This window comes from Trachypithecus francoisi, unplaced genomic scaffold (assembly GCF_009764315.1).
Source record: "Trachypithecus francoisi isolate TF-2019V2 unplaced genomic scaffold, Tfra_2.0 Lachesis_group15, whole genome shotgun sequence".
Taxonomy (NCBI): Eukaryota; Metazoa; Chordata; class Mammalia; order Primates; family Cercopithecidae; genus Trachypithecus; species Trachypithecus francoisi.
The window spans coordinates 71,804,134-71,819,085 of record NW_022681460.1 but is presented as its reverse complement, the minus strand read 5'-3'; the positions used below and the strand labels follow the sequence as shown (position 1 = coordinate 71,819,085).

General features: G+C 37.1%; 1 protein-coding gene across 8 annotated transcripts in view; it reads left to right on the top strand.

Annotated features, from left to right (window-relative positions):
• The window catches only part of UTRN (utrophin), a 596,706-nt gene that overhangs the window by 268,442 nt on the left and 313,312 nt on the right, over window positions 1-14,952 (top strand). For all 8 annotated transcript variants that reach the window (XM_033235159.1, XM_033235162.1, XM_033235163.1 and 5 more), the window contains 4 exons: window positions 3,801-4,015; window positions 6,411-6,528; window positions 10,480-10,685; window positions 12,940-13,094. In XM_033235159.1, the coding sequence (XP_033091050.1) occupies window positions 3,801-4,015; window positions 6,411-6,528; window positions 10,480-10,685; window positions 12,940-13,094 (694 nt within the window). The remainder of the gene's footprint in view (window positions 1-3,800; window positions 4,016-6,410; window positions 6,529-10,479; window positions 10,686-12,939; window positions 13,095-14,952) is intronic.

Below are 14,952 nucleotides of genomic sequence, written 5' to 3'. Positions count from 1 at the left end.
TTGCCATACCTTTTGATGCATGTAGTTCTAATTTACTCATTTAAACGGATGTACAATATTACATAACATTGGATATACTACAATCCTGTAAATTCTCTTCTGTACCTATGCTTACCAGTCCCAGAACTGTAGACATTGTTTTTTTTTTTTTTTTTTTTTTTTTTTTTAAACTGTAGATGATTCACCCAGTCCTTAGGCCAGTAAACTTGGAGTCAACCTCAGCTCTTCTCTGGAATTAATATTCAAGCCATCAGCAAGTAGCATCATTTCCATGTTCCATTCTACCTACTTCCATGGTCTTGAACACCCTCATCTTTCTATCTAGATTATTGGAATATACCCCTAACTCATCATCCTGATTCTATTCTCGCCTCGGTACTTCTCCATGACCTACTCATCTGATAACAGATAGAGCGATGCTTTCTAAACAGAAGTTTGATTGTGTCGCTTCTTTGATCACAGTCTTTTAATCACTTCCATCCACATAAATGAGTTCCAAAGTCTGGTCTTGGTCCAGAACACCATGCATATCTGCCTGTCTCTCTAATCACATTTCTTATGACTTTTCCCTCTGTTCATTCTGTTTTACATACGCTGGTCTTCTTGCTGTTTCAAACATGCCAGGAACATATGCATTTCTGGTCTTTGTGCTTGCCATTCTTCTTGTCTTCCCCAAGTGTTCTTCTCTCAGATATTTTCATGTTTCACATACTCACTTCCTTTAGTTCTTCTTAAAATATCCCTTTCTAGGATAGCCCTTTTTTACCCACAGTATCTCAGATACACCCTGTCTCTCTTTGTCTTCTTGTGTTGATTTTACTTCATAACACACATCCATTTTCACTATAGAATGCAAGCTCTGGCTGGGCGTGGTGGCTCACGCCTGTAATCCCAGCACTTTGGGCAGGCTGAAGCGGGTGGATCACCTGAGGTCAGGAGTTCGAGACCAGCCTGGCCAACATGGTGAAAGTCTGTTTCTACTAAAAATACAAAAATTAGCCGGGCCTGGTGGCGGGTGCCTGTAATCTCAGCTACTTGGGAGGCTGAGGCTGGGGAATCGCTTGAACCCAGGAGGTGGAGGTTGCAGTGAGCCGAGATCGCACCATTGCACTTCAGCCCGAACTTTGTCTTGCACACTCCCATGCCTGCAGCATCTAGAATAGTACCTTACACATAATAGGTTCTTGATAGGTATTTGGTGAATTAAAACAATGAATTTTTTTTAACTACAAAAAAAGTTAAAAGTGAAGATTGGGCAGAAGGATGTGTGAGGTATTCTGTAGGGTGTGTATCTATTGACGGAATCACTGGGTTATAGCGTATGGGTGCCTTCTACTTCAGTAGCTGCCATTAGGGTGCTGTCTAGATTACTTGACCCAGTTTACACTGACACTGGCTGTGTGTGATGGGTTCTTATTGTTCTACAGCATTACCAGCACCTCAACACTTTGTTCTCAGGACCCCTTTACGCTTGTAAAAATTATTGAGGACTCTCAAAGAGCTTTTGTTTTTGTGAGTGATATCTATCAATATTTACCTAACTAGAAAACATTTCCATTAATTCATTTATTAAGTTCTTTAATAATAATAATAAAGCTATTATATGTTAACAAAAATAGCATGTTTTGTAGCATATTAGCGTAAGATACTGGGCACAGGGGATCATGTCTATAATCCCAGGAGTTTGGGAGGCTGAGGCAGGAGGATCACTTCAGCCCAGGAGTTTGAGATCAGCCTGGGTAACATAGGGAGACCCTGTTTCTACAAAAAATTAAAAAAAAAAAAAATTAGCCTGGCTTGGTGATGCAGGCCTATAGTTCCAACTACTCAGGAGGCAGCAGTGGGAGAATCACTTGAACCCGGGAGGTTGAGGCTGCAGTGAGCTCTTTTCATGCCTCTGCATCCCAGCCTGGGTGACAGAGTGAGCCCCTATCTCAAAGAAAAAACAAACAAACAAACAAAAAAACAACTCTATTTTCTAAAACAAACAAAAACCTGGAAAAGCTACAGTTTTATATTTTTTGAAATCTCTTAAATGTCTAGCTTAATAGAACACACCTGTATTCTTATTTCTACTTCTGCATTTGGTCTCTTGTGATATCACCTGTTATGTAGACTTAGATAAAACACACTGTACACTTGGGAGAGAATGAGCTTAAAAAGGCAAACAATATGCTGATGGGAATAGTGTAGGCATCTCGACCCTTGGAAGGGTCTCTAGAAACCTGGAGCTTCTCAGATGTCACTTTGCTGATGGTGGTCATTGGATGTAGGGTATTTCCTTTTAATTTGTACTATCTCAGTTATAGATGAGGTTGGACATTTATTTCACATTTTTATTTTTATTGCCTTTTAAATTTCCTCTTTTGTGGATTGTCTTTAGACGATTTTTTAAGTTTTAGAAAAAGTATTTTGGTTATCAGTTCTTGGTGTGGAATGTGCATTGCAAATACCATCTCCTTTCTTGTTTTGAAGGCTTTTAAAATCTTTACTTATGGTGCTCTTTGGAATTCTTAAGCATTAATAGTTTATTAATAGCTTCCCTTTTTTTGTGTTTTGTTTGAGAGCTACTTCAGTCCTCTGAAGTAATAAAAATATTCCATATTTTTAACTAACAATTTTGTTTTTCATATTTGGGTCCTTAATCCACTAAGAATTAATTTTTCTATGGTGCATGTGAGGTTAAAATCAGTCCCATCATTTCCCTGCTGCAGCCGTGAGTCACCACTTTATTGAACAGTAAATTCTTCTTCATTGATCTGTAATTCAGTCTCTGCAAAGGTCAGATTTCTCTGCCACCTACACACTGTGACTCTTCTCTTCTGTTGGTCTCTTTAAATGTCTCAGTCCATAATATACTGAGTTAATAATTATTAGCTAAATAATATAACTTAGTATCTGGGAGGGCATATTCCTCTACCAAAAAAAAAAAAAAAAAAAAAAGACTGTTTTTTGTCCTTTTCTCTTCTATATTAATTTTATAACCAGAAATTTCAATTAATGATTTTGTTAAGTTACACTCAAACCTGTTGGGATTTGTATTAGGATTGTGCTGAATTTACAGATTGGCTCTACATTTTAGAAAATTATTTAAGCCTCATCTAATATATCATACCTGAAGTCAGTTACAGATGGTTTTAGTTACTAATTCAACTACTTATTGTATCAAAACCAATCAGTGTGGCAATGGATATTAAATACATACTTTTTTTGTATTTCCTGACTCAGTAATTCTACTTGGGAAATCTATGCTAAGATAGGGATCAGAAATGTGCAACATACTCTACACAAAAAGATATTCCTTCCAAGTTTTTTTAAAATTAAAATAAAATTTCAGGAGCAATCTAAATATCAAAGGGTTAAATAAAAGTGAATATGGGTATAGGTTATTACGTAGGTATTCACAATTGTGTTTAATAAGAATAAAATATGCTCACATTATAAAGTTAAATGAAAAAAGAATAAAAATTTTGAATAAGTTGACTTTATAATTAAAATCATCTTGCCAAAATAAAATAATACTTCCAATTCTCCCACATTTCTATTTTTAGTTTTTCTCAGTGTCAGTGTTGATTACATTCTAGAATGTTGCAAAACTGTTTCGTTAGCTTGATAGCTACCAAAGACATACGGATATTACAGGTAATGCCATAGCCATTTCAGTATGAAAAAATAACCTCTTAGAATTTTTTTACTTAAACTAAATTTTATTTAAATACACATACACATGTCACCGTGACACCACCATAATTAAAACATCCTGTTGATTGATTTTTCTTTTGCTACGTTTTTTATTTCAGCTCATCCTAGTGTCCAAAAGGTGGTGCTAGTATCATCTGCGTCAGATATTCCTGTTCAGTCTCATCGTACTTCAGAAATTTCAATTCCTGCTGATCTTGATAAAACTATAACAGAACTAGCCGACTGGCTGGTATTAATCGACCAGATGCTGAAGTCCAACATTGTCACTGTCGGGGATGTAGAAGAGATCAATAAGACCGTTTCCCGAATGAAAGTAGGTGCATAGTGTAAAGGCTTATCATGGAAACACCACAACCCAGAGGTAGACCAGATCTGTTTGAATCCCTTTTGTTGATCCTAAAGTATGAGAGAATGAGGTTTAAAAAATTCTGTATCTGTCAAACAACCATCCAGGGCTAACTACAAAGCATAGAGCCTTTCTTGCATTTATACTGTTGTGATATGACTTAAACTAAAGACCTAGTGCATTTTTAAAATCTAAAACTGATACCATAAAGCTAGACACATTAGTATAAACATAAGCTGGTGTTAACATTTCATGCCTATTGTGTGATGTAGGATAATCTCCTAAAGTGCCTTTGCAACACATATTTCATAATGAGATTAATTTCTGATTTGAGAAGTGAGTATCTCCTATACTTTTATTACTATACATGTACCATCTAATATTAATTTGTAAAATTATTTTTCCCTATTTAGTGTGTGCTAAGTTCTGGGTTGCGAGTGGTACAAGGATACTGACAAGAATTAGGTAGAAATTGGGAATTGACAATAAAATAATAATAACAGCTATTGTTAACTTTTATTAAGTGCTTCATGTGTGCTGGTCATTTTTCTAAGTATTTTATACATGTTATCTCATTCAGTTATGTAATAATCTTGTGAGGTAGGTACTGTTTCTATCCCCACGTTACAAATAAGCCCACATCAAGGCAGAGGCACTGAGTACATACGAGCTGACAAATTACCGTGGCAAGACAAGAGTCTAATAAAAGCCTCAGGACAAGTACAAGCAACCTGTTGGGGGAGCCGGGATGAGGAAGGGGATCCCTTCTCCAGTGATGGAAAGCAAACTGTGTGGGGTTTTGGTATCTAGGATAAAGTGATGACATTCCTGGTATAGGGAACAGAGTGAATAAAGTCATGTGGTACAGGAGGCACGAAGGACAGTAGGGCCAACATTTGTGCAATTAAGAAATATAGTGTGGGCCGGGCGCGGTGGCTCAAGCCTGTAATCCCAGCACTTTGGGAGGCCGAGACGGGCGGATCACGAGGTCAGGAGATCGAGACCATCCTGGCTAACATGGTGAAACCCCGTCTCTACTAAAAAATACAAAAAACTAGCCGGGCGACGTGGCGGGCGCCTGTAGTCCCAGCTGCTTGGGAGGCTGAGGCAGGAGAATGGCGTAAACCCAGGAGGCGGAGCTTGCAGTGAGCTGAGACCCGGCCACTGCACTCCAGCCTGGGCGGGGCAGAGCGAGACTCCGTCTCAAAAAAAAAAAAAAAAAAAAAAAAAAAAAAAAAAATATAGTGTGAAGCAAGGCAGGAAAAGCAGCTCAAGTTCCCTTTGTGAAGGAGCCTGCAGGCTGTGCAAAGCCCTTTGGATTTTTAGTCTGTAAGAAATTGGTAAGCATTTTCTTCCCATTTCTTTTTCTTTTTTAAAATTGTGACTAGGAAACCATGATAGCAATGCTCTGCTTTAGTAGAAGACTAGGATGGATTGGAGGCAAGAACTGCTTAAATCAAGGCAAAGAGCCCTTTCAGAAATGATTAAGATGATGCTGTTGCAATTAGTGGAAATAAGGAATAGAAGGCATGGAATGTGAATGAGGGTTTGAGTGATTTAGTTTCAGACGTGTTGTGGTGAGGAGTCCTTGTGCCATTTAGAAGGAAGTGATCAACATTCATGTGCCCTGGGATTTAGGATGGAAAGTTGTGAGCAATCATTTGACACCAGAGGAGTAGCTGAAATCTACAAAATTGGTGAATTTGTAAAGAGGAAGAACTGGGAAAAAGTCATTTGCCACTATTTGTATTTTTTGTAAATTGTTTTTTAGTCTCTATAACTGTTATTAGTTCTGTACTGAACACACATGATTTTCCTGATGATGTTACCATTTCTCCCATATTTATCATCACTGAGAGACAAACCACCTACAGCAGCAGTTTTTCATTTCTAAGAGGATTTAATTTATAGTTATTCCTCTTAGCACTTTTCTATGTCATCCCCAACCCTATGACATTAGTTTGTGTTCACATCTGACACAGAACAGATATGCAAGGCATCAGCAGCAGCACTAACTGCTAATGTTTTCAGGGCATTTTTCAGCTTTTGAAGGGTTTTTCTTTATTTAATGTCCTTAGGCTGGATGTAATTGAGGTGTCAGTATTTTATTATTTCTTTTTTGTGAAAACAAAAACACAGAGAGGTAAAGGTCCTTGCCTGGTGACTCAGGTGCTAAATGGAAGAACTGAGATTTGAATGCGGGACTTTAAATCATGCACTCATTTTCTGCCACGTTGCTGATGCCTCACTGTGCCGGAGAGAAGGAAAATAATGACAACTTTGATGTCAGCACATCTGTTTTGCTTATTATTCTTCTCATATGGCTTATTAACCTATCCGAATAATCATTTCTACTTAACAGATTACAAAGGCTGACTTAGAACAGCGCCATCCTCAGCTCGATTATGTTTTTACGTTGGCACAGAATTTGAAAAATAAAGCTTCCAGTTCCGATGTGAGAACAGCAATTACAGAAAAATGTAAGTTTTTTTTTAAAAAAGTTATGTATCATCATCCACTTTCCCTGCAAATAGTGACACACACACACACACACACACACACAAACACACACACATTTTCAAAGATTATTCAACTTAGAGTAATAGTGTTTAATATTTGTTACTCTTTATTTATACAGAAATGTAGCTTTCCCTTGCTTTTATCTTTTGTGAACATTGTTACAATGACCTTATGAAGCCCTTAATTATTAAGATCACGACTCTTAAGTAATTACTTACACGTTGGGTTTTCTTCTCTTAACTTAGGCTTTCTTTTAGAGGAATAAAAAAAAGAGAAACTCACAAGAATGCAAATCCTTTCTCTCATTATACTGTATTGTCTAAAATCAGGTCTTACTATGTCTTCTAACTCAACCCAGAATTCAGTCCACAAATATTTATTGAACAACTACTATGTGCTTATGTGACTGACATTAATTTGGGGATACTTTAGTTAAAAATGAGAGAAAACAATAACAAAAAATAAACATACAAAACAATAGCAAACAAAGATCCTTGCTTGGGGTTTGCATTCTAGCTCAGAAGCATCTAGCTTCTACAAACCCTTCTTAGTGGAAATGTACTACCAATAGCAAACGAAGTCTAAATTCTCAAGAGTGACATCTAGGGATTGTCACAATCTGCTGCCACTACCCCTTCTCTCACTTCAGCCCTCAGCCCAGCCTGTAGTTATGCTGTTATTCTTTAAAATATCCTGACATTTCCTAGTCTTCTTACCTTTATTCACATTATTTTTCTTTTCTCTTGGCCTTTTCTTCCCAGGTGAAATTCTACGCAGCAGCTAAAATGTCACCCCCTTTGTGATGTCTTTCCCTCCTCTTCTGGTCCCTGGTGAATGTTAATTTCTATTTTTAGTTCCTTCTATGGCCTTCCCCCCCATAGCTTTATTATAGATCTCACAACTACTTTAATTCTCTCTCCCTTCCATAGATTGTGAATATCCATCTTTCTGCCCTTGGGCCTTTTACAGTTCCCAATACAAATTAACTACCTAATAAATGCTTGTGGCAAAATATAAACTGGAAGGATAAAGCCTAATCTTTCTCAAGGGAAGGAAGTCAGCTACTCTTCCTGTAAAAAGTATGTTTTGATTTCAAAAAAATTCCTGGTAGCAACAAGGGTATTATAGGAGATACATTAGAAAAGAACTTTTAGTGTCTGAAAGTGTTGACTTATTTTTACTAAATACATCATTTTCCTTCTTTTCTCTTTTTGTGAATGGATGGATTGTGCCTATTATGGAGCTTTGGAGTGAGCCAGTTTCCCTCACATCACAGGGGAGCTCCTCTGCTCTAGTAATGCCAAACTATCAACAAAACCATTCCCAGTTTGCTTTTTCTATCATCTTGATGTTTTGTTTTGTTTTGTTTTTTTCTTTCATCACCTCTGTTTTTGTCCAAAACTTCTTTCAGGTGTTTGTTTGTTTGTGTATTCGTTTTTACAAGACTTTCCTTCTCCTAAATATCTTCCCTTTCCTATTTAATGTACACACTCTATTTTCTCTCTATATATAAATATTTCTGTGTGTGTAGACGTTCTATAGCCTTCATCACTCCTCATTATATGAAAAACTCTTCTCAGCGGGAATGTCCTGCTACCAATAGTAATCTGGTTTTAGGGCTTAACACACAATGAATGGGACAATTATTTTTTATGACAAACCTGTGATATTTACTCTTGCTTGATGTCTTTGGTTTCATTTGTTTAATGTTAAAGGATTCTATTAGTAATAGAATTGGTCATAAGTACTTTATGTAACTTTTTAACTGACAGAACATTATGATAGATTTGTCCTCTCTTAAGTTTAAAACATAAGCAATTTATTTAAACAGCTACGACATCATAAAACAGATTGTCTCATTGAGCAAGTTTTAAAGAATGATGTCACGTAAGTATAACTTAAGGCCTTTTGAACAACCTTAAGTTGATAGCTTTTTTTTTTTGCTCGTTTGTTTTTGAGATGGAATTTCACTCTTGTTGCCCAGGCCGGAGTACAATGGTGCAATCTTGGCTTACTGCAACCTCTGCCTCCTGGGTTCAAGCAGTTCTCCTGCCTCATCCTCCCAAGTAGCTGGGATTACAGGCACCCGCCACCACGCCCAGCTAATTTTGAATGTTTGGTAGAAACAGGGTTTCACCATGTTGGTCAGGCTGGTCTTGAACTTCTGACCTCAGGTGATCCACCTGCCTCGGCCTCCCAAAATGCTGGGATTACAGGTGTGAGCCACCGCACCCAGCCAGTTGATAGCTTTTATGTTTTACTATAACCATATATTATCCCAAGAACTTTGCCAAAGTGTTCCATGATAACTCAGCTGGAATGTTTTGTTTTCGTTACATTCCTCGTGGGCCTGGTATTTAACTATAGCCTTTCTTTTTGTCTGATAATCAAAGCATCTTCCAGCAGTGTGGTTTTAACATTCTACCTACTTATTATCAGCAGGCTCTTGCAGATATTCTAAGTAAATGTTTATTAGTACCTCAGTTCAAGATTACGAACTAACTCTGAAGTGATTAATACAAAATTTAAGGCTGGGTGTAGCACTTAAAAAAGATTTAAGGCCTCCCAGCACTTTGGGAGGCCGAGGCGGGCGGATCAGGAGGTCAGGAAATCGCAACCATCCTGGTTAACACCGCGAAACCCCGCCTCTACTAAAAATACAAAAAATTAGCCGGGCGTGGTGGTAGATGCATGTAGTCCCAGCTACTCGGGAGGCTGAGGCAGGAGAATGACGTGAACCCGGGAGGTGGAGGCGGAGCTTGCAGTGAGCCGAGATCGTGTTGCCACACTCCAGCCTGGGCGACAGAGCGAGAAACCGTCTCAAAACCAATATATATAAATAAAAATAAAAAATAAAAATTTAAGTTTCCAACTGGGCGCGGTGGCTCATGCCTGTATTCCCAGCACTTTGGGAGGCCGAAGCAGACAGGTCAGGAGTTTGAGACCTGGCCAACGTGATGAAGCCCGTTCTCTACTAAAAATACAAAATTAGCCAGGTGTGATGGCACACAACTGTAATCCCAGCTACTTGGGAGGCTGAGGCAGGAGAAGCACTTGTACCCGGGGGCGGAGGATGCAGCAAGGCAAAAGCTGAGATCGTGCCACTGCACTCCAGCCTAGGCGATGGATCAAGATTCTTGCTCAAAAAAAAAAAGTTTCCTTAGATCTCTCTGTCTTTAAAACTATGTTAAAAATAGAGAAAGGAGAAGAGAAGAAGCTACAAGAGAAATAGAGAGAGAAGGTGATAATGAGTAAAAGGACTAGAAATAAACAACAATAAAAGAGGAAGGACAAGAACCAGTGTGGAATTTTTATGATGAAGAGCTGCTGGGTGCATAGTACATGAGTGTCTTTTACTTTTAGTGTTTCTCTTGAACTTGAACATATAAAATTCCTTTTAGAAAATTTTCTTGCTACAGTAAAATAAATGCAAAAATATTCTTACACAGTTCATTTTCTTCTAAAATCAAGACTGCCTGAGAAAAATCTCCTTTGAGCGTAACAAGTGACTGTCTGTCTTAAAGTTCTATCATGAAGTACTGTTAAACCCTACCTTCATCAAACCAGGTCTATAAATACAACTATAAATACAAAATTAAATAGAAAATTATTTTCTTTATAATGTTTTGGCAGTATCTGTTTATAATAGTAGGTATTTTCTTGTGAGTTGTTTTAGAGCACTTAAAATAGAGTTCAAGATTTTTTTTTCTCAAGCATGGTTTCAGAAATATGTCAATTGTATAGGATGGCAGATGTGTATTAAAATTCCTTTAAAATGTTTTTATCAGCTCGCCTTCTTTCTTTTTTCTGTTCATAGACTTATTTGTGATACATTTGATATCTGGTATTTTTTCTTTCTCCTGAGAGTTACATGTTGGAATTTTTTTTTTCTTTTATAATGCCACCCTCAGTGGAAAGGGTCAAGAACCAGTGGGATGGCACTCAGCATGGTGTTGAGCTAAGACAGCAGCAGCTTGAGGACATGATTATTGACAGTCTTCAGTGGGATGACCATAGGGAGGAGACTGAAGAACTGATGAGAAAATATGAGGCTCGACTCTATATTCTTCAGCAAGCCCGGCGGGATCCACTCACCAAACAAATTTCTGATAACCAAGTAAGACTCATCAGATATTTTTTGGCAGTATTATTTTGTTGGATACACTTTTTTTTTCTATTGTTCACTGTAATTCTTAACAATAGGACCCTGTCATGTTTTTTTCCTAAGTTCTTAGAGTATATATTGAAATTTATTGAAGAATTTGATCTGGAAAATTTTTCTGAAAAATTTCTGGAGGCATAACAAGTAAGAATGTGCATGACTTTTTGCAAGTGAAACACACCCTCAAATCAGCATCTAGAAAGAGAACATTTTCAAGATTCCAGGAAGCCTCTTTTGCTCCCTTCCGTTCTGTATTAGTCTGTTCTCACATTGCTATAAATAACTACCTGAGGCCGGGTAATTTATGAAGAAAGGAGATTTAATTGACTCATAGTTCATTTGAGGGATAATGTAGTGAAGCATGACTGGGAGGCACCAGGAAACTTAAAATAATGGCGGAAGGCAAAGAAGAAGCAGGCACCTTCTTTACAAGGCAGCAAGACAGAGAGAGAAAGATAGAAAGGAGAAGTGCCACAGAGTTTATTTATTTGTTGGAGACATTGTCTCACTTTGTTGCTGAGGCTGGAATGCAGTGGTAGGATCTCAGCTCATTGCAAGCTCCACCTCTGGGTTCAAGCGATTCTCGCCTCAGCCTCCCAAGTAGCTGGGATGACAGGCATGCACCACCACACCCAGCTAATTTTTGTATTTTTTGTAGAGATGGGGTTCTGCCATGTTGTCCAGGCTTATCTGCAACTCCTGAGCTCAAGTAGTCTGCTCACCTCGGCCTCCCAAGTGTCACACACTTTTAAACCCTCCGATCTTGTGAGAACTCACTATCACAAGAACAGCACGGGGGAAATTCATCCCCATGATCCAGTCACCTCCCACCAGGCTCCTCCTTCAATTGAACATGAGATTTGGGTGGGGACACAAATCCAAACCATATTACTTACTTACCCTGAAGGTTATTTTTATTAATAAAATGTTCCAAGACTTTCATTTGAGGGCTACTGTAGTGAACAAATCAGATAAGTTTAGTTTCCTTTAATGTCTTTTTAACCAAACGGTTTTATTAATTTCATAATAGCAAGCATCTTTTTTGTCATCAGGTTAGTTATAGAGTTGATAATATTATTGAACAACTATGGTAATTTTAAAAGTGCTTTTAAGATTCTCTGTATAAAATTATAAAATATTCTTGAATTGGAGGTTTTGGTTGTGAGGTTATAGTTTGGTATAACATTTATTTGCCTTTCAGCTAACCTAAGATAGAAGTATATATCTGTGAAGAATTTAAGAGAGTATATGTAGAAAACAATCAAAAATGTGGAAGTATGTTTTTATTCTCCACAAATGCAGACTTTACTTGGTTACAGTTTTAAAAGCAGGTGGCCAGTTATACGTGTTTCTGGATCATTCTCTGTGTTTGTGATACTGCTGATTGTTTCCACCAAGCGATTCCTAAGTCGTAGTGAAGCCCCTGGCCCCTTAACTAGAGGAATACAATTAAAATGATGTCAGTGTTTCAGTTATCATATTAGAAGATTATTTTCTAATCAGCAGCATGGTTCTTTTCTTCTGAAGCCTTAGCTGATTTAAAATCTTCCCAATTGCTACAAAAAGCATTATATTAAAAGTTTCAGTTGTCTTTTAGATTTCATGGTGAGTACCTTGATCCAGAGACTCTCAGAGGCTGAAAAACTATATCAAAGAACCAATGCCAGTGGACAAATTCAGCGTCAGTTTGGCTACTCAAGTAAACTCTCAGTAAACCTTGCTTGGCAACTTGATCCATTCAAGCGGTTCTTTGTAAACACACCTTGTGATCCAGGGGCAAGAGATAGAAGATGTCCATGTTGTTGATCCTTCACGTTTCTCCAGGCATGTATGCAGAAACTCTGTCTGTATTCAGTCCTTTGTGACACATGTCCCTGTAAGGATCAGAGGTACAACAGAAGGAATGAAAAAGACAAATGGTTTGAGGAAGGAAAATATCTCAAAAAGAAAAAGATAATAATCTTGTAATATTGTCATCTATGTACCTGATCACTTTCTTAGATAGTCAGTTTCTTTTCACTTAGTTTCTTTTCACTTCTCCTAATTTTGGTTTCTGCTTACATATAAGAAAGGATTTGCCCCCAGTCTGTTTTCATCTCGTGATATCTGTATCTAAAGCATGTCAAAATCTGCTGGGAGTACTATTGTTTTGATGATACTAATTACTGAGTGACCAAGTTTAACAAACAGACCTACACTTGCACCTCAGATACTGCTTCAAGAACTGGGTCCTGGAGATGGTATCGTCATGGCATTCGATAACATCCTGCAGAAACTCCTGGAGGAATATGGGAGTGATGACACAAGGAATGTGAAAGAAACCACAGAGTACTTAAAAACGTCATGGATCAATCTCAAACAAAGGTAACTCTAAGGCCCTGGCAGATGAATGTATATTGTCAAGTTGAGAATTTGATTGCTTTGGCTTTCTCATGGAAACCTGGCCAAACATGTGGCTACTGCAAGTACATTTTATGTTTTTTTGTTTTTATATTGTGATGTGCTGAGTTAGTATTATCATACTTAGTTCAGAATGTATGTTTATACAATACGTATTTGAATTTTTACAATGGAGTTTTTTTTTTTTTTTTTTTTAAATCAGCCTAAACCTTGCCAATGATTACGTGCTCTGATTATCTTATACTCTTGGTATTATTTGGAATACACTTTGTAGTACACTGAATGTAAGGCGTGCAGGTGTTTACAGATGCATCAGGGTAATAGTATCCCTAAAGGTAATTGTAATAGTGTGCTATTTGGGTGGGGCATCCTAAGTTGAGGACCAGACACACATGGATCCAACACTAAACCCCTGAAATAATCTATGTGCATTTAGAGTTTTAGTTAATTTACTATCTTTTTTCCCATTGCTTTGTCTAGTTAGAGTATTTGGAACAGCCCAAAATAGAATATGTGTTTACAAGAGAATTTTCTGTCACTTGAACACCTAGAATTTGAGAAACTATAAACAGTGATTAGCATCTCTTTAAGATTGCGTATTTGTATTCATCACTAGTAAAAAAAGATATTTACATCATGCATATAGTACTGGGAATGCTTGTGTCTAAGTGAAATTACCGTGCATCGTTATCTATTAAAATGCAAGTGTCTTAAAACCAGTTTGGTATCAAAACACATCTATTTTGCCGTGAATACAATGGATATGAGAGCACTTTATATTCCTGATATATTCCTGATAATAAACTATGACTAAGCATTTAATAACATTTTGACATGGAGAAGTTTTATATATTTCCAGAATGTTATTTTTAGTTACAATCTCTGAAGCTCTGAAAACTCGAAGAAGAGAGTTGTGAGGGCAGAATGTGAGGTTGAATGTGTTGTTAGATATACCTAGGATACTGGAGAAAATAAGACTGGGTTAGCAAAGGCAAAACTTCGCAAGTGGTTAAAGCAGAGTGAGTATAATATGGTCTTTCTAACATTTTACTACAACTTTTCTCTTTTATTATGATAGGTTATTTGGATGTAGTAAAGATGTCATAACTCACGCGGGGAAGAAGGTGAATTAAAAACAGCTTTAACCTCAAGAGATATAGTTCTTAAATATACTTTATCTTTGTGTTTACAAAAGTTCCATGTACAAGAGTTAGGACTTGTTTTCCTTGTAATTTAACAAAAAATTGATCCCTTAGGAATGTGTGGCCTGGTTTATTTAGCACCTCCAATTCTTTTTTTTTGCTTCTACTTTGTAAATATTTTAAGACGGCCTACAGCAGTAGTTGGATTAGATGGAAGAGGCAAGGAAAAATGAATTATATTGCAAGACGATTTTTCATTTATCATAGCTAAGACAATCACAATGTTCCAGTTTCTTTGTAGTTACAAATGGTTGCCTTATTGTTTTTCTCTGCATTTGGTGGTGGGGGAAATAAGTAATTATATTAATATTTAGACATGATTTAGATATATTGTTATCTATAAAGCAGGGAAAACAGAGCAAAACTGGCTCATAGGATCCCTTCACGAATGACAACTAGGGCTTCTATATGTAAAGAGAGTTTTCTCTTTTAAATACAGTGATATTTAAATTTTTAACTATTTTAGATGGACATCCTTGTAGAATATATAAATCTTTCTTTGCCTTCTTAAAGCTTGTGAATGTATATTTAACTTTCTTTTTTTAATTCTTGGTATTATTGTTGCAAAGATAGAATTAAAGAACTTTGATGGATATAAGTGACCTTAGAGTGCTTCTGAA